Below are 24,056 nucleotides of genomic sequence, written 5' to 3' on the forward strand. Positions count from 1 at the left end.
CACATTTTCATAACTCTCTGGGTCAAAAAGTTTCATTTGAATTCCTTATTTCATTTTTATGCATACTGTCTTATATTGATGGTTTTTCATTTTGCACCCTATCTGTACCTAATCTCCCAAAACATGTCAGAATTTTAAAAGACTTCTATTGGTCATTTTTAGCCTTTTTCAAAAATAAAGAGATCCAGCCTATTGATCTCTTCTGATAGGTATATTCCCCACATTTCTAGTATCATCCTTTATAACTTGTTTTTGCACCTCTCCAGTGCCTCTGTATCCTTTGTGAGGGACTAAGACTTCAACCTGTATATTTTTTAATATAAACTAGATAGGGCTGTGCTCATTGCTTTCTCTGAAAACCATTAAAAAACTGGACAAAGACCTAAAATGCCAGAGTCTGTGTTTGTCTGTGATCCCAAACAACAGGAACTACCTGGCAATATTGAAGAAACTTGCACTTTGTTACTCTTGAATGCACTAATGCACTCTTGTGAGCTGCATTGACCAAATTCAAAGTGAGCTATACAAAGGCCATCTGCATTTCATAAGCCAGGCTGGCCAATAAGAATCTGCTTATTTGCTAAATCAAAGGAGCTCACAACCTTATTTTGCTTTATTAATTGTAGAGACATTCAATAATCTTGGGGACCCAGATGAGGGACACCCCCTGTCAAAGACAGTGTGAAGAGCTGGAAGTCATGTGACATGAACCTTTGGCTTGTGGAACCAGTAATATTGCTCTGCTAAACTACAAAGTCTCAACCTGCTTTTTAGTATCTGACCAACAACCTCACAGACAAGGAGCTCTAGCTCAGGTTGAACACCTGTCCTCACCTACAATGCGTCTGATTAAAGACTGATTCATGCCCATCTCATTGTGTCAAGTCAACACCAGTGGAAAAGTATATTCTACAACTTTGGTTTTCAGCTCACCAACCTCTGTGAAGGAATACCTCATTGGATTTTGATCCTGGACTCTGAAACCCACAAAATATTTCTTTTCTGTGGTCTCCTCACTGTAAATCTGTATTTTCTCTATCTTTTTTAACTATATAAATGCAAAGGAGGCAATATTGTGGTCTCCTTCCATGTTTTGAGAGTATGCAAATAAACTAACTTTGAGTTTATTCTATCTGGAGTTTGCTGTAGGGCTATTAATAGAAAATTGGATTGCTCCAAAACTGTGCAGTTTGGAAATGCGCCACCGCTTAAAAAGAGGGAGCCAAATCAATACACCTTTCTGTTTACTGGCAGGTGACGAGAGGAGAAATTAGTGCTGTTAAACTAACCTCCTCCTGTCCATAACACTTTCTTGTAGAATTGTAAAAATATTCAATGTGTGGTCTGACCAATGTTTGATATGTGTTTACATAACTTATTTACTTTTAAATTGTATCGCTCTAGAAATAAACTTCGTGTCGCTACTCTGTGATTTGATTATATCTTCCCTCTACCCGATTTAGATTCTTATTTTCCAGATGCAACCTCCTTAACTTCCTTGTCAAAATGCATTACCACATATTTATTTAAGAGGAAATCCATTTGTCGATTTTATGTCTACTGTGCAAGTTTGTTAATATCTTCTTGTTATTTGTGGCACTTCACAGTGGTGACTATCAACCTCCACCCCCATTCCCCATGTTGACTATTCATCCTCAGAATATGATCAGACAGTTTGCGAAAAAAAACACCATTTTCTGCTTTGTGTCCCATGCAGAAGACAGAAAGGAAAACATATCTACTTGAACCTGGCCACTTTACAAAATTATTATTTATATTTTGAAAGTGGACAATAGCTTTACCTTGACTAATCATGACTCATATCGGAGGAATCTCTAGCCTTCAGAAAACCAGCAGAGACCTTGTTATCTTTAAAGATGCAGTAATTTCCCCTGTGACCAGAAAACTAAATTCCAAGGAAATGCATCAGATGCTTTTTATCACTAAGACAGAACTCTGGCCATTTCTTCAAGAACGAAAGAGACTCTGACTCCTCTATTAAATGGCTCATGATTCCAGACGTGGGGAAAATACATCTTTTGTGCAAAACCCAGGAGAAGAAGTGGGATGTTTGCGACATGACCCCCCCAAACTGTTAGAATCTGTAATTACCTTCTGCAATAACCTCTTGTGAGGTACCTTGTCAAACGCCTTCTGAAAATCAAGAAAGACCACATCCACCGGCTCTCCTCTATCCACCGCCCTAGACACATCCTCATAGAACTCCAATAAATTTGTCAGATACGACTTCCCCTTAGCGAAACCGTGCTGCGTCTGCTCTATCAAGCAATTCCCCTCATGCCTCGCTATTTCCTCCTTGATGACGGATTCTAACATTTTACCTACAACAGACGTTAAACTAACTGGCCTATAATTCCCTGCCCTTTGCCTGCCACCCTTCTTAAACAACGGCGTAAAATTGGCCGTTTTCCAATCTTCTGGCACTTCCCTGGAATCCAGTGACGTTTGGAAAATAACCACCAAGGCATCCACTATCACCTCCGCCATTTCTTTCAGAGCCCTCGGATGCATTCCATCCGGTCCTGGGGACTTGTCCACAATCAGTCCCTCCAGTCTGTCGAGCACCGCCTCTCTAGTAACAGTAATGTCATTGAATCCCTCCAGTCCTACCACCTTTCCATCGCTAACACCCGACAAATTATTCACGTCCTCCTCCGTGAAGACCGAAACAAAAAAGTTATTCAAGACCCCAGCCATTTCCCCATCCCCTACCACTAAGTCCCCCCTCTCATCCCCTAAGGGTCCAACATTCACCCGAGCCAGCCTCTTCCTTTTTATATATTTATAAAAACTCTTGCTATCCTTTTTTATATTAAGCGCTAGCCCAGCTTCATAGTTTCTCCTACCCTTCTTTATCAACTTCTTTGTCAATCTTTGTTGACATTTAAACCTCTCCCAATCATCTTCTCGCCCACTACTCTTAGCTACTCTAAACGCCTCCGCTTTTAATTTAACACTTTCCTTCACCTCCTTCGTTATCCACGGCTTATTACCTCTCCTCCTACGGTCCTTTTTAACCATCGGAATAAATTTCTGCTGAGCACCAAGAAAGATCTCCTTAAAGATCCTCCACTGCTCCTCAGCAGACCTACCTTCCAACGTGCTCCCCCAGTCAACATTCGCCAATTCTTCTCTCATCCTACCGTACTCCCCTCTATTCAAACAAAGGACGCGTGTCCGGGAACCCACTTTCTCCTCCTCCATCTGCACCAGAAACTCCACCATACAATGATCACTCTCCCCAAGAGGATCCTTCACCACAAGGTCCCTAATTCTACCCGCCTCATTACATAACACCAGATCCAAGGTAGCTCGCTCCCTCATCGGCTCCAACACACACTGTTCAAGGAAACTATCCCGGCAGCATTCCAAGAACTCCTCCTCGAGCCCACCGCGTCCAACATGGGTCGACCAATCTATATGTAGATTGAAATCCCCCATAATTATCGCCGTTCCATTCCTGCACGCCACACTTATTTGCGCGTTAACAGCCCGCCCCACCTCCAGATCATTATTCGGGGGCCGACAGACGACACCCACCAGCGTCTTCCTCCCTTTGCTGTTCCTAATCTCCACCCACAACGATTCCACTTTCTGCTCTTTGGTTCCTATATCATCCCTTGCTACCACCCTGATGCTATCCTTAATCAGCAGAGCTACACCCCCCCCTTTTTCCTCCCGCCAATCCTTCCTAAACACTTGATACCCCTGGACATTCAGCTCCCAGTCCCTGTCACCTTGCAGCCATGTCCCTGTAATGGTCACCAGATCATATCCATTTGTGCTGATCTGCGCCACCAGCTCATCCACTTTATTCCGAATGCTTTGTGCATTCAGATAAAGTGCCTTCATCCCAGCCTTCACCTGGACCCTATTTGCCAGAACGCCACCAACCATACTCACGCCCCCTACTCCCTTTATTATTGGGACATCCTCGGCCTCTTCCCTTACCTGTACCCTCTCCTTAACTTTAGACCCCGTAATGTCACCTACCCTCGCACCCTCCCCCCCCCCCTAATTAGTTTAAAGCTCTGTCTACAGTCCTATTTACACGATTCGCCAGGACTCTGGTTGGTTCAGACCAACCCCATCCCACCTGAACAGGTCCCACCTACCTCAATACTGATGCCAATGCCCCATAAATTCAAACCCATTCCTCCCACACCAATCCCTGAGCCACCCATTCATTTCCTTAATCTTATCAACCTTACGCCCGTCTGCACTCGGTTCAGGTAGTAGCCCAGAGATAACCACCTTGTCGGTTCTACTTTTTAATTCCATTCCCAGCTTTTCAGGATCTAGATAGGCTGGGCAAATGGGCCAGGAACTGGCAAATGGAATTTAATGTTGGCAAGTGCGAGGTGGTCCACTTTGGTAGGAATAATGGTTGGAAGGACTATTACTTACGTGGTGAAAAACTGCAGCAGGCGACGGTGCAGAGGGACCTCGGGGTCCTTGTGCATGAGTCGCAAAAACCCAGCTTGCAGGTGCAGCAGGTGGTCAGGAAGGCTAATGGGATGTAGGCTTGTACTCGTTAGAGTTTAGAAGAATGAGGAGAGATCTCATTGAGACATATAAGATGATGAATGGGATGGATAGGATAGAGGTGGAGAGACTCTTCGCACTCAGAAAGGACAGTAGGACTAGGGGGCACAGCCTCAAGATAAAGGGGGGGCGGTTTAGAACGGAGTTGAGGAGGAACTTCTTCACTCAAAGGGTGGTGAATCTCTGGAATTCTCTGCCTGTTGAAGTGGTGGAGGCTGCCTCGCTAAATATTTTTAAGACGCGGGTTGATGGGTTTTTGATAAGAGAGGGGAATAAGGGTTATGGGGAGAGGGCGGGAATGTGGAACTGAGCCACGACAGATCAGCCATGATCTTATTGGGGCAGGCTCGAAGGGCTAGATGGCCTACTCCTGCTCCTATTTTTTATGTTCCTATGTTCTTATGCTGGCCTTCATAGTGAGGGGGATTGAATATAAAAGTAGGGAGGTCTTGCTGCAGCTGTATAGGGCATTGGTGAGGCCGCAGCTGGAGTACTGTGTGCAGTTTTGGGCACCGCACTTACGCAAGGATATTTTGGCCTTGGAGGGAGTGCAGAGGACGTTTACTAGGCTGATACCGGAGTTGAGGGGGTTGAGCTATGAGGAGAGGCTGAATAAACTAGGCTTGTACTCGTTAGAGTTTAGAAGAATGAGGAGAGATCTCATTGAGACATATAAGATGATGAATGGGATGGATAGGATAGAGATGGAGAGACTCTTCCCGCTCAGAAAGGACAGTAGGACTAGGGAGCACAGCCTCAAGATAAAGGGGGGGCGGTTTAGAACGGAGTTGAGGAGGAACTTCTTCACTCAAAGGGTGGTGAATCTCTGGAATTCTCTGCCCGTTGAAGTCGTGGAGGCTGCCCCGCTAAATATTTTTAAGACGCGGGTTGATGGGTTTTTGATATGTGAGGGGATTAAGGGTTATGGGGAGAGGGCAGGAATGTGGAACTGAGCCACGACAGATCAGCCATGATCTTATTGAATGGCGGGGCAGGCTCGAAGGGCTAGATGGCCTACTCCTGCTCCTATTTCTTATGTTCTTATGTAATATTGCACTTTGGAACTGAATCATAGAAACTAGAGGCAGGAGTAGGCCATTCAACCCTTTGAGCCTGCTCCACCATTCATTTTGATCATGGCTAATCATCAAATTCAATATCTTGATCCCCCTCTTGCTGCCCTCCCCCCCCACCCCAGATCCCTTGATCCCTTTAGCCCCAAGAGCTATATCTAATTCCTCCTTGAAATCAGACAATGGTTTGGCCTCAACTACCTTCTGTGGTAGTGAATTCCACACATTTAACACCCTCTCGGTGAAGAAATTTCTCCTCACCTCAGTTCTAAAACGTTTATCCCTTATTACCACCCCTAGCACTGGGTTCCCCCAGTATCGGCAACGGTCTTTCTGAATCTACTCTGTCAGAATTTTATAGTGTCCGTAAGATTCCCTCTCACTCTTCTAAACTCCAGTGAATATAATCCTAACTGACTTAGTCTCTCCTCATATGACAAACCAGCCATCCCAGGAATCAGCTTCGCTGTACTCCCTCTAAAAAAAGGACATCCTTCCTCAGATAAGGACACCAAAGCTGCACACGGTACTCTAGGTGTGGCTTCTCCAACACCCTTTACAATTGCAGCAAAACATCATTAACCCTGTGCTCAAATCCTCTCACTATGAAGACCAACATACCATTTGTCTTTTTTAATGCCTACTTTCAGTGACTGATGCACGAGGACACCAGGGTCTCGCTGAGGATCCACCTCAGTTTGTACCCTTTCCAGTAATAATCTGTCTTCCCATTGATTCCAATGGATAACTGCAGAAAGAGCTCCTCAGCTACACTGTGAACTACTGGAGATGTTGGAACTCCTGTACTGGTGCCGATAAGACTGATTCATCTCTGAGTGTCTTCTTCCATTGGGGAATTCTGGAAAGATGAAACAATTTCAGTCTGCTACCCTATGAAGGAATACACCACAACTTTTGACGCTGGACTCATGCGAAGCCATAACTCTTATTTTTATCGTGCTCTTGCCCTGAACCCATTTCTTCCACTCAGTCTTTTATTGCATAAGTGCGAAAGGGGTGGATATTCCAAAACTCCTTCCAGCACTTTGTGTGGGTGGAAAATAAACCAATCCTCATATTTTACCTCATTGCATGTTTGCTGTATGGTTATTAATAGAGGATTGGTACACTCTGAACTGAAGGATTAAGGAAAAGACCATATATAAAGACAGAAATCAAAATCTGTCTACAGATGGGTAGTGAGGGGAGAAATCCGGGCTGTTTAAATTAATCCCTTTCCTGTCCATAACAATCGTTAAGGGATCAAATGGGCACTTTTTGCGAGGTTGACATTGCCTAGTACCTCCATTAGAGAATATTTAGAACATTGAGGAAACATAAATTTGAGGTAAAAATAAATTGACTGAAGTGTGCAAAATTACTGATAATGTACTTTAGCCAATTGACTGAAATGTATGATAGATCAAAATGGAGAACACACATTATTTTGTTGCATAACCGTACTTCAGCAAGGGACCATTAACGTTCCCAACATAAATAATAGCAAAAAAATGGTCAAAAAGATAAATCCCTACTGAGCTGTAACACCTTATCTACTATCTGTGCGTAGTATCAAGTGCCGATTTATCTAGGAGTAAATATATTGCAACCATGGATAGATAGAAATTAACCTTCCAGTGAGGCAGCAAACTCAGTGTAATCTTGTTACTGGATAATTCACAAGTAAAATCTCTTGTGGTGAGCTGCTGGTTCGAGATTGCCCTACTGGGATTGCCCAAAGGGAGCTGTCGCTGCTTGCATGTAGTTGCATGGGGAGTTCTGAGCTATATTTCCTTGCTTGAAAATTTTCGATTTGCGAATTAACAAGGCTCTCTCGTGTTTCAAAATCATGGATATTTGTCACAGGGGTGTGGGTGTGATAAATAATCGCAAGATTGAAAGTCGGAAGGAGCCAGGAATGCATGGATAACTCGTGGGGTTACCAAGGCTGTGCACAGTCCTTCCACATTTATGTCAATGTTACACCTTAGGGGAAGGATGCAGGCTACATACATTGCAAACTGATTGGTAAATAGGGGCAGGATCTCATTAGCTCAAGAAGCTAGGCTGCTGAACGACCCTTTGCTGATTTGCACTTTACCAGCTCTGGAAGTGCTCAACGTTTTCAGGCTTTTACTCTTCTCTGAATTTGTATATTATGTATATCAGGGATCCTTGGAATCTCAAATTCCAAACTAGTGTAGCCGTAATTTCGATTTGATATTATTTCCCCCCTTCTACAAATATCAAATTCATTTGGGTGATAAAAAAGAGGGTCGAATCACCTTGGCAATGTAATTTTTTTTTGCTGTGCACACACACACATCCATCCAATTGAGGCTACAGAAAGGCGAACCCCAGCAGCTTTACCTCGAAAGCTGCGATCACGGCTGGATGGATCCTCCGACTGACTAGACAGGCAGCCAATGGGCTGGAGGGACGGCCCGGGGAGGCCGGCCAGGCAGCCAATGAGGGGAGGCAGGGGGGGCGGGATCCAGTGGATTGCCATCACGTCGCCCGCCGCCTGGCTCGCTTCTGTACAATGGGCAAGCCCCAGTGTGAGCGGGGCGCCAGCTCTTCCCCCAAAGGCAAAGGGCTGAGTCTGCTCAGCAACACCGTCTGCCCAGCCACCCTCCTCCTCTGTCACCACACTGCATTTTGATAGCCGCCGGAAAAGTTGTGTTTTCGGCTGTTTGGAAATTCGATTTGCATAGAGAGGAGGAGGAAGAGGAAGAGAGAGAGAAAAAAAGGCAAGCCCAACTCCTTTGCTCCCCGCGATGTACCAGTGGCAGTGTTGTGGGAATAAGCGAGCGGGTTACCTCCAGAGCCGCTGTCTGATTGCCCTGGGCTCCAGCTAGTAGTTTTCCATTCAGCGTAGCTGCCTTTCCCAGTTGTACACATATACACACAGGAGCACCTTCTGTATCCCTCACGTTATGGCCGTGAGGCACAAGTGACTGGGAAGGAGATGCTCGTTTCCAAGTACTGCACAGTTCCTCTCTTGCTGAACCAACTAAGGAATGCCATCGGCTCGGCTCCTTAAATGTAGCAGAGGTGAGAGAGAGGATGGGAGCGAACAGTTCTTCAAAGCGGCCAGTTTTTGATGAAAAGGAGGGAGGTAAGAACCGCTCCTGCCAATTGATTTCTTGCTCTGTGTTATGTGATGTGTTATTTACCACCCCCAACCCTCCTGTTTGTGTGCATAAGATTGCTTTGTATTAGTGCAACCCTTTTCACTTTAAAGTACCTGTAAATATAAGTAACTTTTCAGGGTGCACACGATTTAGGGGATACGATTTATTTTTGGAAAGTTATTTTCCACTCTGTAGCTTCCACTTTTTCTCCTTATTTAGAATAGCAGATAGAATGTTAAACCCTTCAGGAAAGGACAGATGTTGTGTCAGTGTGTTTATATTGAAACCCCAGGAAGAATCTAAATACAGCACCACAGACTCTAAGGAAATACGATTAGTCACGAGTTTTCTGTATATATTGTTCATTTTTTTTTAAACTAGATACAGAGCCGGAACTCTGATGTTGTTTTACCTTAAGCACATTTACTGCGCTCCTGTACAGCATTATTACATCGATGCCTAATTGGATTTGTCAGTAATATGGATAATACTTTAATGGGTACTTCTTTTAATGCTGCAGCCTATTTCACTGCCAGATCCTTTCTGATGTGCTGGATGGTAGTTTGCACACAATGCTGTTTGTGAAGGAAACAACTTACAGTATAGCAATTGCAGTTACACATTCACAATACATGCATTCTTGTCAGTACAGTTCTGAAAACTTTATAATGTCGGTTTTTAACCATGTCGTTCAACGTTCATGGGTGAAAAGAACAGTGAACTTTCAGCATGTTCTTTTAACACCAGAACCTGAAATTGTTTCTTAAATACAAGATGACTAAAGTAACAATATTTTCCCTGGATTACTGCACATTTTATCAGTGACGGAATAACCAACAGAACTTTGAAGTTTGTATATTTTGGTAGCTGAATGATAAAGCATGTAATTTGGGTCATAACATAATAATTACTCTGCATTTTGCTGTTGCTTTCAGTATTTCTTAATTATTTGCACAGGCTTCTTTCTGAGTGTTTTATCCTGTTGCATTTTTTTTTGAAGACCTTCTGCACAATTATTTTGTGAAAGGTATTCTATCTGCACCCATTAGTCATTGTGATTATTCTAAATGGCTCTCTTCTCAAGTATTGTTCACCTTTCCTTCAAATCTGCCATCGCTTTAAAAAAAACTGACCCATCCTTTCAGCTATAGCCTCCCTCTTTGCTCCCACTTCTTGAAATTGTCACCTCCCCATTCCGATTTGCCTCAGAGCTCCATGTCCCAACTATTCTGATGCACACTTGACTAACCACCCTCACTTTACCCTCTATAAAACTAAAGTTATCTAAAACTCTGCAGCCTGTGTCCTAACATTTGTGGAACCTGGTTCACCCATCATTTTTGTACTCGTTGATTCCCTGTTATCACTGCCTCAATTTTAAAATTCTTATCTTTGTTTTCAAATCCCTCCATGGCCTCCCTCATCCCTATTTCTATGATCTCATCTAGCCGCAGAATGCCCTAAAATATCTGTGCTCCCCAAATTCTGGCTTCATGAGCATTCCTGAGTTTAATTGCTACATAACTGGCCATGCCTTCAACCACCTGGACTCTAAGCTCTGGAGTTTCCTCCTTAAAACTCTCAGCATGTCTTTCTTTCTTTTCTCAAAAGGCTCAATACGATTTTGATTATCTCCCCTAATATCTCCTTTTGTATTTGATGCTGCTGCTGTGAAGTGCCTTGGAATTAGTACCAGGAATGGGTGGGTTGTCTTATGAGGTAAGGTTGGAGAGGTTAGGTTTGTGTCCACTAGAGTTTAAAAGAGTAAGCAACAACTTGATTGACACCTTTTTAAAATCCTGAGGGGTTTTGACAGGGTGGATGCGGAGAGGATGTTTCCTCTTATTGGAGAAGTTAGAACTAGAAGCCACTGTTTGAAAATAAAGGATCGCTCATTTAAGGCAAGTATCTCTGGAATGCTCTTCCTCAAAAGGCAGTGAAAACAGACGCTTAGAATATTTTTAAGGTTGAGCTAGTTAGATCGTTGATTAACAAGGGGATGAGCAGTTATTGGACATCAGCAGGATTGTGGGGTTGAAGATCATCCGTGGTCTTAGAGAATGGTGGAGCAGGCTTGAGGGGCCAAGTGGCTTACTCCTGCTCCTAATTCAAATGTTTGTATGACACTTTATTTTGTTGATGGTAATATAAAGCTATTGTTGTGACTGATGTAATAGGTTACAGTTGTTGATATCACATGCTTCATGATCTTGTTCTCGAAGTTAAGAGAGTAAGAATTAATGGGAACCTGAGGGGCAATTTTTTTTACAGATGGTGGGTACATACGTGGAATGAGCTGCCGGAGGAAGTGTTTGAGGCAGAGACATTGACAACATTTAATGGACAGATGCATGGATAGGAAAGGTTTAGAGAGATATGGACCAAATACAGGCAAATGGGGTAAGTTTAGATGGGCATTTTGGTTGGCATGGACCAGTTTGGGCCAAAGGGCCTGTTTTCATGCTGTAGATTCTATGAAAGTTTGCATTATTGAAGGAATGGCCCACAATGATGTTTTTAAAAGAACAAAAATGACCAATGAAATAATTCCTTTAAGACAGTGACCCAGCAGTAGTAACACCTTTTGGAGATGTATGTAGTCCCTTCGGGCAAGATTTCATTAAATGTAATAAACCTTTACTGCAACAAATCAACGTATTTCAGACATCATTTAACAGGTGAAGGATATTTCAATTAAAAAGGTAAATCTTTCTTTTAGTAGTTGATGGAACTTAGATATGCCTCATGTAGTTACAAGCCCTTGCATTACTTCCCACGTGAATGTGGCACCATGTGTCATCTTATGCTCTTTCTAACTCATCTTCCCAGGACCTCTCACTTCCTACTCAATCCTTTTGGCTCTTGAATCACATTCACCACCAGTTGCAGTCCATCCAAAGTCCTCGAACATAGTGAACACTAATAAGGCGCATGTTCATAAACCCTCTCTCATCTGGGTCACAATGGCTCTGATAGGATATCTTTTGAGAGTTCCTCCTTAACCGAACAAACATCACATCCAAACAGTCCAATTTTCTGAAACAAATACTTAGCTTGCCTCAACAAGACAATCTGAAGTGGTATTTTCTTCTTACTGTTGAATAGAAAACTATTTGTAGAGAGCTTGGCTTGCTCTCCTCCTCATACAATTTCTGTGATGTGAACTGACTGTCACAAGACAGATTTAGAACCTGATGCTACTACAGTTAGCTTTCTACTTTTTGCTTCAGCTTGCATTACCATAGTAACCTCAGGTCACATGGCCATTTCTTGGAACCTAACAATATAATAACCAGATAACCAATTAATCCCTTTTAGAATAATCCCCAGTTTCACTTTGTCATACAGAGGCCATTGCGAGAAAGAAAATAAAAGCTTTTTCCAAAGCACCTGTGTCTTTATACAGTCAACACATTCAAAAAAATAATGAATTCAACAGTACAGTGGAAGGTGCTGGACTTGTGCACTTTGCATCAATTGTTTTATAAGTTTATCTGTATTTGCTCATGTAACAGAATTCTTTTATCTGTTGCTAACTGCAGCTGTTCAAAAGAAAAGTATGGCACTGTTAACTTTTTGCTGAAACTTATCATTTCAAAATAAGCAAATCCGTATCAACATATCAATTTATTCACTTCTAAATTTGGAAGTTTCCTGAGATTTGTTTTCATGATGAAGGTCTTTACATTCTAGTTTTACAATTATGGCTCAATTGAACTTTTTGTGTTATTTAGTTATACTGTGGCTGATTTGTCAATTTCCCAGTTGATGGTCCATATCTCTTGCTGTTGTGATGATACTATGCCTATAAGAAATGTATTTACATCATGTTTCTTGTAAGGGTTATGTTTAAAATTCAGCTTTGATTTACACCAATGCTGATTTTATCTGCACAAGGCAGCTTGCATGTTGACAAAGCAGGCTACTGATTGATTTTGGTTGCGAATGTATTTGTTTTAATCTGAATTAATGTATTTTTGTTTATTTTGGTTTTTCCCCTAAGGTTTCAGAGTCGGGTTTGATTAGGTTGATTGACAAGAGACAGAGTCATGTGAATGGGCGGAACTAAGCTTGCAGGGAAAACATGCAATTTTCTTTGATTTTATAACAATCAATTTCTACCTGGTCCTGAAAGAAGCAAAGGTGTGTTTTCTTGTCTCTCTCACACTCTCTCTCTGGAGGTTACTGTTTGGAACTGTCAGGATCAGGTGTCTGTCTCTTTCTCTCTCCAGAGGTATTCAAAAAACTCTCATTGTTAACAAGTATAGGATATAAGCCTGTGTGTCGCTAACTAATCTTGAAGAGGATTTAACTCTATAACAGGAATATTGTTTGAACTGGAACTAATAAAAATAGCTTAGTAGTTAAGATTTGTATCTTGTCATGTTTAAGTATTTCAAATGGTAAAAGTGAAATTAATTCATCCTTATACTTTAAACTTTATTGTTAAATAAAGTTTATTTCATAAAAAAGCTTCCTGGTTTGTCAATAGAATTATACCTGGAGTGAAACAATTTATTCTCACTCTAATGCTAAAAATAGAAAAACTTTGGGGTCATCAGACTTCATAACGTACTTTGAGATTTCTGCTTGGTATCATAACACTATCCTTATCTAACTGAATTCTATCAGTCACAGTCTTGAAATTTCAATTGAACTCCAATTCCCACAACCGATTAGGAAGTAGACAGTTCTGCATTTCCACTGTTCTGTGTGTGGAAAATGTGTTTTCCTGATCTCACTCTTAAATTGTCCAGTTCCCTTGTTCGGGAATCCTCCATCAGAGGAAATAGATTCTCTGAGCTGGATTTTCAATCACCCACAGAGGCAAGGTCAGATATGGGCTTGCATTGCTCAGATGGATTGTCAATCTTCCAGTGCCTCCAGGCATGTTGGAATTTCCAAAGGGAGAGCAGTGGTGGGAAGAGTTTGGGGAGCTGGAAACCCACATGCCTTAAATCCATCGGTTGTTCAACTCATTGAGGAGCTTTTTAAGCAGACTGGTGGAAGGACACAGTCAAATTTTCACTGATAATAAGAAAAAGTAAATGACCTTAGACACATTAGTGTACATTGTGGGGCACATTGGAGAACTATTATTCATCGTGGCTGTTGATGAAAACTTGTGTCTATTTAAAAAACGTGTATCAGTAAGGGAATCAAAGGTTATGGGGATAAGGCAAGAAAGTGGAGTTGAGGATTATCGGATTAGCCATGATCTCAATGAATAGTGGATCAGATTAGATGGACCGAATGACCTGCTTCTGCTTCCACATCTCACGGTTCACGCAATGGTGTAAAGTGTCCATCATTTGGAGTGAATGTTTGTATACCTGAGTGAACTGTGAGTCTGCTGGTCCTCTGCTGTCCTGCCTCTCTATTTCTCCGGACAATGGGAGACCCTGTAATGGTTGCTGTTGGCTTTTCCTGTCACGGGATCCCATCTCCAGGCCCTCCTGCCATCATTAATTGGCTACCAGATTTGCCTCTGGGCCAGTTAGGATGTTTGTCTTTAAGAATCACATTGTATCACTGACACTCGTGCAGCATGGGATCAGGATCTGAAATGATCCAGCTGTCAGCACCCTAAATTGAAAATCCTTCCCTCTGTGTCTATCCTCTTTGTCATATGCCTCAATTTAATTACCTCTGAAGTAAAGTTTGTTTATTAGTGTCACAAGGAGACTTACATTAACATGGCAATGAAGTTACTGTGAAAATTTCCCAGTCGCTGCGCTCTGACACCTGTTCGGGTACACTGATGGCAAATGCACCTTAACCAGCATTGTCTTTTGGATTGTGGGAGGAAACTGGAGCACCCAGGGGAAACCCATGCAGACACAGGCAGCACATGCGGATGCCCCACAGACAGTGACCCAAGCTGGGAATCGAACCCAGGTTCCTGGCGCTGTGAGGCAGCAGTCCTAACCACTGTGCCAACTTTATGCAACCTTCCCCTGCATAATTTAACCCTTTTAGGTCTTGTATCACTATTGTGAATATGAGCTGCACTTCCAAGACTAATATATTCTCCCTGAAGTGCCCAAGACTGAATTCCGCATTTGAGATGGAGCCTGACCAATGTACCACACAACTAAAGCATAACTTCCTCTCATTTGCATTCCAGCCCTTGAGATAAAAGTTAACATTCTTTCCACTTTTTATTACTACTTGAACCTGTGCATTAGTTATTCGTGCACAGCCAATTCCAAATGCTCTCTACAGCTCCAGGATTTTCACCACTGAGCAACCTTTCTATTCACTCTTCCATGATTCCAAAGTGAACGACCTCCCATTTCCCACGGTGAGACTCGTCTGTCACAAATTGTCCAACTGGCTTGATCTGCCTGTACCTCTCAGTGACTTCCGCCTTGTGGATATGCAACTACTTAGCCTCCTGATGATACTGATATGCATGATGAAAAGATAGACGCTCCAGTACCGTTACCTGAAGAACACTCTTCTTTTTAAGGGCATCTTCACACACAGGTGCACAAACACACACAATAGTGGGGGAACTGGTGGAAGGATTCCCGAGCTGCTAATCAGCCAGTTGAATTGCGTCTTGGTTGCCCCTTCCATGGCCAACAAGTGCTGACATTGGACTTGAACCTGGAGTTTCTGATCTAGTGGTGGTGAATGCTACCACTGTCCCACAAGACCCCTTGCATGCTCGGATTAACTGCTGATTCTCATGTATAAAAGATATGATACAGCAAATCTTCATTTGGAGTGCTTAATAACTTTAGGAAATAAGATTGTATTTTACATCTTGTAAAATGAGAAGTATGATAGTAAAACTAAAACGTTTTATTTATTTCTGGCTGTCAATTGTGTGCATCTTTTGTTTAAAGTAAAATTACAATATAGGGCAGGATTCACCAATCGTGTTCCTTCCCACCCTGCTACTATAGAGAGTGGTGAATTTGGGGCTCATCTAAAACTCCATTCGCTGCAACGGCACCTGGAGCTTCCCAGGCACAGATAAGGTCAGAGGTTTCCAGCAATAAGGTTTTTAAAAAAAAGCCCTCTTGATACTAAATGTGTACAAAGGTAAATGATATTAGGGGGACTAGCTTTGGCAAATGCATAGGGTTATGGGGATAGGGCCTGGATAGGATTGTGGTCAGTGCAGGTTCGATGGGCCGAATGGCCTCCTTCTGCATTGTAGGATTCTGATTGTACAGGGAATCAATGCAAAAGTAAAACATTCCCTGGCAAGATGCAGCTCAGGTTAGGTACAGTGTAAAGTTCTTTACCTTTTGCTGCATTGGTGTACTCTTAGTTCCAACATGAACAAAACGTCGGTGTTACCAACTGCTTCTATTTTTCACTCTAGCCATTCACACAAGACTGAAAGTCTGGATTGTGATTTCTTGTGCTCTGCAGCCAGAGGAGGCTATTACCTCAAAAGCACTTCAACTAGAGTTCAGAAATCAAAAATCACATTGTCAGTATTCTTTATCTGCCAGTTCCTAGCCTTTCTTTCATTCCAGCTAACTGCACCATGTGTTTGAGAGGCCCGCATTTAACAAAGTTAATTGTCTGTTACTCCATCAGATAGCCGATTTGACAAGTATGTAGTCAAAATAATAAATCTGTCACATTTTTTTACAGCCAATATTCTAGAATTGAAGCTTTCATCATTCACATTTCAATTCTCTTCTGGCTGAGATTTAATGTTTTGAATGGAATGTTGACAAGTATTTGTTGCCCATTCCCAATTGTCTGTGAGAAGATGCTGCTGAGTGGCCTTTGTGGACTGCTGTAGTCTTACCTGATCAGACATGCCGTGAAGATGGGAGCATCAGGATTTTGATCCAGAATCAGTGAAAGGATGGTGATATGGTTCCATGTCTAGCCACACACCATCTAGGAGGGGAAATTGCTGTTCCCAAGCATCTGCTGCCCTGTTCTTTCCAGGTGGTAGAGGTCTTGGGTATGGAAGGTGCTGTCATTGGGAGCCTTGGTGAGTTGCTGCAGTGCATCCTGTGGTTGGTACACATTGTTGTCACTGCACTCAGTGGAGGAGGGAGTGAATGATTTCAGGAGGTGGATAGGCTGCTGATTTATGCAGGCTGCTTTGTCCTTCATGGTGTTAAGCTTCTTGAGTACTGTTGGAGCCACGCTTATTTTGGAAAATGGAGAGTATTGATCACTCTTGCAGAATAGTTGGGAAACAGGCTTTGAACAATCATAAGATGAGTTACTCTCCACAAAATTCCCTGTCCCTGATCTATTCTTCTAGCCACAGTGCTTTTATGGTTGGTTCAATTATATTTCTGGTCCATGGTAACCCACAGGATGTTGATGCAGGAGCATTCAGTGATGGTAGTAGCATTGAATGTCCAGGAGAGGTGTTTAGATTCTCCCTTTATTGGAGTGGGTCATTTACTGGTACCTGTGTCACATGACATGTAACATTCACATATCAGCAGAAGCCTGAATGTTGACCACATCTTGTGTCAGTGTCTGAAAAATCGAGAATGGGACCAAACATTGCAATCATCAGCAAACATCCACCAAATCTGATCTTATGATGGAGGGAAGGGCATTGTTGGAGCTGTGGAAGATTGCTGGGCTGAGAACACGACCCTGGGGAACTCCTGCAGCATTGTACTGGAACTTAGATGATTGTCCTCTAACAATCACATCCATCATCCTTTGTGCAAGGTATGACTCCAACCAGCAGAGGGATTTCCCTCTAATTCCTATGACTCCAATTTTGCTGGGGTTCCTTGATTCCACGCTTGGTCAATCACTGTCTTGATGTCAAGAGCAGTCATTCTCATCTCAGTCTGGAGTTCAGTTCTTTTATCCATGTTTTGAACCAAGGCTGTAATGCGATCAGAACATGAATAGCCCTGATGAAACCCAAACTGAGCGACCATGAGCAGGTTATAGCTGAGTACGCATTGCTTGATAGTTCTGTTGGTGACCCCTTCCATCACTCGGCTGATGATTGGGAGGGCAATAATAGACTGCTTGGATTTGTCCTGATTTTTATGCACAGGATTTTTCTGGACAATTTTTCACATTGGGTAGATGCCAGCACTGTAACTGTACTGCAACAGATTAGTAGGGCTAGTCCTAGAGCCCCAGTACTGTTATTGGAATATTGCCAGGGCTCATACCTTTGCAGATCCATTTCTTAACATCACATAGAATGAAGTGAATTGACTGAAGACTGGCATCTGTGATGCTGGAGAGCTCTAGAGGAGGCTGGGATAAATCATACACTGTCATTTCTGGCTGAGGATTGTTGCAAGTGCTCAGCCTTACTTTTTGCCCTGATGTACTGGGTTCCCCATCGTTTGAGGATGGAGATATTTGCAGATCATTTTCCTCCAGTGAGTTGTTTCATAGTGCTACCCTCCATGACTGGAGGGCTTGGATATGATCTGTTGAGGGACACTTAGCTCTGTCTATTTCTGCTGTTTATGTTGTTTGGTGCGTATGTGGTTTTGTGCTGTAGCTTCACCAGATTGGCCAGCCATTTTGAGTCATGCTTAGTGCTGCTTTTGTCATGCCCTCTTGAACCAGGGTTGATTCTAGACTTAATTTGATTTACTATTGTCACGTGTATTGGAATACAGTGAAAATTATTGTTTCTTGTGTATTATACAGAGAATCAAAAACATACCATTCATAGAGTATTTAGGGAAGAAGGAAAGGAGAGGGTGCAGAATATTGTGTTACAGTTATAGGGTGTAGAGAAAGATCCAGTATTAAAGAGTTAGAGTACAGTTTTAAAATATAGAATTAGAGGGTATGCTGGGGACAGCTTACAAGAAGTCGCCACGCTCTGGTGTCATCTTGAAATCAGTTGCTGGGAATCATCATATACCTGCAATTATCCATAGACAAACAGAAAATTATAGTTGTTTACAAATACGCAACTGAAAACAAAATGTCAAGTCCCTGTAAATCCCTTTTAAAGAAAAGCAAAAATAACATGGTGGTAAAATCAAATGGCCATGGTACTACCTCGCTTAGTCAAGCTGCCCATTTATATTTAATATTAATTGTAGTGCAAGCAATTCTTGCATCCAATTAGTGTAATGAAGCTTGAATGCCTGACCTGCTGACTCAGACAGTAAAGCGTGAGGCTGGCACATGGATGATTACAAAGTCCTCACCCTGCAGGGCTTGTCTGAATATTTCAGCGTAACTCAGTGATGGACTGATAAGGAGTGAAGCATCAAGTATATTCGGGAGCAAACACACACTGGAGATGATTCAAGGTGGAATAGAGATTGGAGATGATCACTTCAGGTGGCATTATACAGTGAAAGGCTAGCAGCTGAGCTCTAGCTTGCAAAATATTAACACCAACTCTGGAAGTATCTGATTATCTTTAGCTCTTAGCTTTTGAGCTTCAACTATGAATATTTCTAAGTATTTCTGTCACCTATTGATTCCTCTTGTTTTCCAAATTTCAGCCTTGCTAGCCTATGCTTAAAGAATCAGCAGGAAATAATTATCTAAAAGGAATGACCACAAGGTTTGTTATCTGACTGAGTGAGTCTGATGTCACCATGAATTACAAGAATAAAAACTGAAGCGTATGTTTTTGTACCTGAACCCTGAGGTTGGATAATAGACTTATTTTGTTGTCTGTTACAAGGACTAGAATGTATTGTTGGCTTGAATGTTTTCAGAATAGTGCTGTGCTTGGAAGCCATCAATACTTATGTTTTAATATTTTGCGTTCATATTTTGTATGAACGGCACAGTGGCAACACTGCTGCCTCACAATGCCAGAGTCTCGGATTCAATTCTGGCCTTGGGTGGCAATCTGTGTGCGTGGGATTTTTTTTGGAAAGTCAGTGCAGGCTCAGTGGGCTGAATGACCTCCTGCACTGTAGGGATTCTATGATCTGAATCATAAAATCATAGAACCCTACAGTGCAGAAAGAGGCCCTTTGGCCCGTTGAGTCTGCACCGACTGTAATCCTACTCAGGCCCTACCCCCATATCCCTACACATTTATCCGCTAATTCCTCTAACCTACGCATCCCAGGACACTATGGGGCAATTTTAGCATGGCCAATCAACCTAACCCGCACATCTTTGGACTGTGGGAGGAAACCAGAGCTTGTGTGATTGTAGCTTATTACATTTTAGTTCCTATAATATTGTTGACAACTCTGTGCTAACTATATGACAGCAGGAACTACAGAGGAATTTCCCTGCTGTCAGCCACAGGAAAGATTTTTGCAAGAATCCTCCTTAATCTCTTTCTCCCCGTGGCTGAAGAGCTCCTTCCAGAGTCCCAAGGCAGATTCTGCCCACTCGTGCAAAACATGATCCTCACAGCACGGTAACTACAAGAGAAAAGCAGCAACAGCACCAACCCTTATACATGACCTTCTTTGACCTTCTTCAATGCTGTCAACCATAACATAAGAACTAGGTGCAAGAGTAGGCAATCTGGTCCCTCGAGCCTGCTTTGCCACTCAATCAGACCGTGGCTGATCTTTTTGTGGACTCAGCTCTACTTACCCACCCGTTCACATAACCCTTAATTCCTTTACTGTTCAAAAATTTATCCTTGACTTAAAAACATTCAATGAGGTATCCTCAACAGCTTCACTGGGTAGGGAAGTCCACAAGTTCACAACCCTCTGTGTGAAGAAGATCCTCCTCAACTCAATCCTAAATTTACTCCCCCTAGTTCTTGTTTAGTGGAAACAACTTTCCTGCTTCTATCTTATCTATTCCCTTCAGAATCTTATATGTTTCTATAAGATCCCCCCCTCATTCTTCCGAATTCCAATGAGTATAGCCCCTGTCTACTCAATCTCTCCTCATAAGCCAACCCTCTCACCTCCAGAATCAACATAGTGATTCTCGTCTGTACCCCTCCAGTGCCAGTATATCCTTTCCTCAAGTAAGGAGACCAAAACTGTACACAGTACTCCAGGTGTGGCCTCACCAGCACTTTATACAGCTGCAACATAACCTTGCTGTTTTTAAACTCCATCTAGCAATGAAGGACAAAATTCCATTTGCCTTCTTAATTACCTGCTGCACTTACAAACCAACTTTTTTGTGGTTCTTGCATAAGGACATCCAGGTCCCTCTGCACACAGCTTTTAGTGCGGAATCTTGTCAAATGCCTTCTGTCCACTGCATGCGTAACGTTCTCAAAGAATTCCACCAAATTCGTCAAGCATGACCTGCCCTTCATGAACCAGGTTGCGTCTTACCAATGGGACAATTTATGTCTTGTTATTTCTTCCTTGTTAGATTCAAGAATTTTCACTACTGCAGAAGTTAAGCTAACTGGCCTACAGTTACCCGCCTTTTTGTCTACCTCCTTTTTGCAAACAGTAGCATCACATTTGCTGTGTTCCAATCTGCGGGAACCATTCCAGTGAATTTTGGTAAATTACACTAATGCATTTTGCTATTTCTCACACCATCACTTTTAGCACCCTGGGTGCATTCCATTTAGCCCCATTAACTTGCCCAAAACTACCTCTTTTGTGATAATAGTTTCTAGGTCATCACCTGCCATAGCCTTCTCGTCATCAATTTTTGGCGTGTTATTTGTATCTTCCCCTGTGAAAACCGACAAAGAATACCTATTCAATGCCTCAGTCATTTCCTCATTTCCAGTTATTACATCCCTCTTCTCATCCTCTAAAGGACCAATGTTTACTTTAGCCACACTCTTTCGTTTTATATATTTGTATCTGTTTGTATATTGTGAGCTAGTTTGCTCTCATAATCTATCTTTCTTTTCTTTATAGCTTTTTTTGTGGCTTTCTGTTAATCTTTAAAGATTTCCCAATCCTCTAGTTTCCCACTAATCTTTGCCACTTTATAAGCATTTTCTTTCAATTTGATACCCTCCTTTATTTTCTTAGATATCCATGGCTGATTATCTCTTTTTCTACAATCCTTCCTTATCATTGGTATATATTTTTGCTGAGCACTGTGAAAAATTGCTTTGAAAGTCCTCCACTGTCCCACCATAAAGTTTTTGCTCCCAGTCTATCTTAGCCAACTATTCCCTCATCCCATTGTAGTCTCCTTTGTTTAAGCACAAGACACTGCGGTTGGATTTTACCTTCTCACGCTCCATCTGTATTTTAAATTCAACCATACTGTGATTGCTTCTTCTGCGATGATCCCTGATTGTAAGATCATTAATTATTCCCGTCTCATTACACAGGACCAGATTTAGGATAGCTTGCTCCCTCGTAGGTTCCATTACCTACAGTTCGTACATATCATGAGGGATTATGGAGTGTCCTCCTCTGTTGTGGCTGCCCCCAAAAATTTGTTACCATCCTCTGCTTGCTCTGTGATGACATGCAAGCCATGATCCTGACCAACAAATCCACCACATATCCGATTCCCATTTGGACTGGAGTCGGGCAAGGTTGCGCCATCACACTAACACTCTTCTCAATCTTCCTTGCTGCATCCCATCCCTCAGCAAGCTGTCTGCTGGAGTACAGCTAAACTACAGGTCAAACAGAAATTTGTTTAATATCTGTCACTTGCAGGCCAAATGCAAGTGATCCCATCTGTCATTGAACTATAGTATGCAGATGATACCTATGTCCATGCACACATGGAGGCCAGGCTCCAATTCATTGACAACACCTTCACCGAGGTGTACAAGAGCATGGGCCTTGCACTATATTAGACATCTGTAAGACAAAGGTCTTCTACCAACTTTCCCCCAGCACACAGCACTACTCCTGGACTGTCAAAATCCACAATGAGGCCTTGAACAAAATGGACCATTACTCATACTTTGGGAATCTACTGTCAACAAGGGCAGACATTGAGGATGAGATTTAACAATGCCTTCAGAGTGCTGGCACAGCCTTTGGTTGTCTGAGGAAGAGAGTCCTTGAGGATCACGACCTCAGAGCCAGTAGCAAACTTGTGGTCTACTGAACAATAGTGTACCCGCCTCCCTATGTGGCTCAGAGACATGGAGGAGTACCAGCAGCACTGCTTGTGCAAGATACTGTAAATCCATTGGCAGGATAGACACACCAACATCAGTGTTCACACTCAGGCCAACATCCCCAGTGTTGAAGCATTGACCACATCTGATCAGTTCCAGTGAGCGGGCCACATCGTCCATGCGCCTGAAGCTATACTTGTAAAACAAGCGCTAACTCAGACAGCAAGTGAGCCCCAGGAGGGCAGAGAAAATGCTTCAAGGACACCGTCAAAACCTCCTTGAAAAATGTGCAACGTCCCCACCAACACCTGGGAACCCTGGCCCAACACTGTCCAAAGTGGAGAAAAAGCATCTGGCAAGGAGCTAAATGCTGAGTTTCATTGCCGAGAGCAAGCTGAAGCCAAGCATCGACAGTGACAGGAGTGTGTGGCAACCTGGGCGTCCCACCTACTGTCTGCCCCATCTATGACAGAGCCTGCAGGTTGCACATTGAATTCCTCAGTTACCTGAGAACTCACTTTTAGAATGGAAGCAAGTCACCTTCAACTTCAAGACATTGCCTAAGAAGAAGCAGAAGAACACGATTAACACAAACAAATCATATACCAGCAATACATCATATGCAGCCATACATAAAGCGTCAACATTTTGGATTTCTGTCTGTACATTGAAATCTTTTTTTTCACCTTTTTTAGTTGATTCACTTTTATTTCTGCTTTTGATTTAAATTTACTACTTGTATTTAATAAAAACATCTTGAGGGCGATCTTACCAAAACCTTTTAAAGTGTTGAACTAGAATGAAAACAGAAGAGAATATCTCTGTATTTTTTGGGTTCAGTAAAAAATTGAATCTTGTACCACTTTCTGAAAAATGTGATGGAAGATCTGTTTCCTGCCAGGAGGGGATGGGGGTGGGGCCTAAAGAAGAGGATGCCATTGCGCATGCTTAACCTGACAGTCACTGCCTTCCCCAACTAATGCTGGCCTTTGCAGCCGATTGCTTGCCCCTCCATTATTGTTGCCCTCTGGCGGATACCCCACCCACCCACCCCATGCATGGGCCATCTGATTTCCTCCACCCCTGCTGGCATTGGGCCCTGTGGCCAATTTTCCCATTCCCTCTGCGCACAGGCCATCTTTTTTCTTTCCCCCTTCCATCGCTCGTGCACGGACTGGCCGAAATTCCCCCCAACCCCTGTGCACGGACCTGCCGATTTACTGGTTGTAGAATGCCCAGCATTCCTCCTCCTATTCCTTGTCCCCGTCCTAATCCTACTCCTAACTTGGCACTGCCTGATACCTGATGAGCATTGCTAGTGTTAAAGGCTAGCAATCCCGCCTCTGCCCC

General features: G+C 42.7%; 1 protein-coding gene across 3 annotated transcripts in view; it reads left to right on the forward strand.

Moving 5' to 3' along the window:
* Positions 1 to 8,163: 8,163 nt before the first annotated feature.
* Positions 8,164 to 24,056, forward strand: part of stk32c (serine/threonine kinase 32C) — a 320,164-nt gene continuing 304,271 nt past the window's right edge. For all 3 annotated transcript variants that reach the window (XM_080205598.1, XM_080205599.1, XM_080205600.1), the window contains exon 1: positions 8,164 to 8,757. In XM_080205598.1, the coding sequence (XP_080061724.1) occupies positions 8,706 to 8,757 (52 nt within the window). In that variant the 5' untranslated portion in view covers positions 8,164 to 8,705. The remainder of the gene's footprint in view (positions 8,758 to 24,056) is intronic.

This window comes from Carcharhinus amblyrhynchos, chromosome 17, assembly GCF_965287045.1.
Source record: "Carcharhinus amblyrhynchos chromosome 17, sCarAmb.v2.hapA, whole genome shotgun sequence".
NCBI classification, from domain to species: Eukaryota; Metazoa; Chordata; class Chondrichthyes; order Carcharhiniformes; family Carcharhinidae; genus Carcharhinus; species Carcharhinus amblyrhynchos.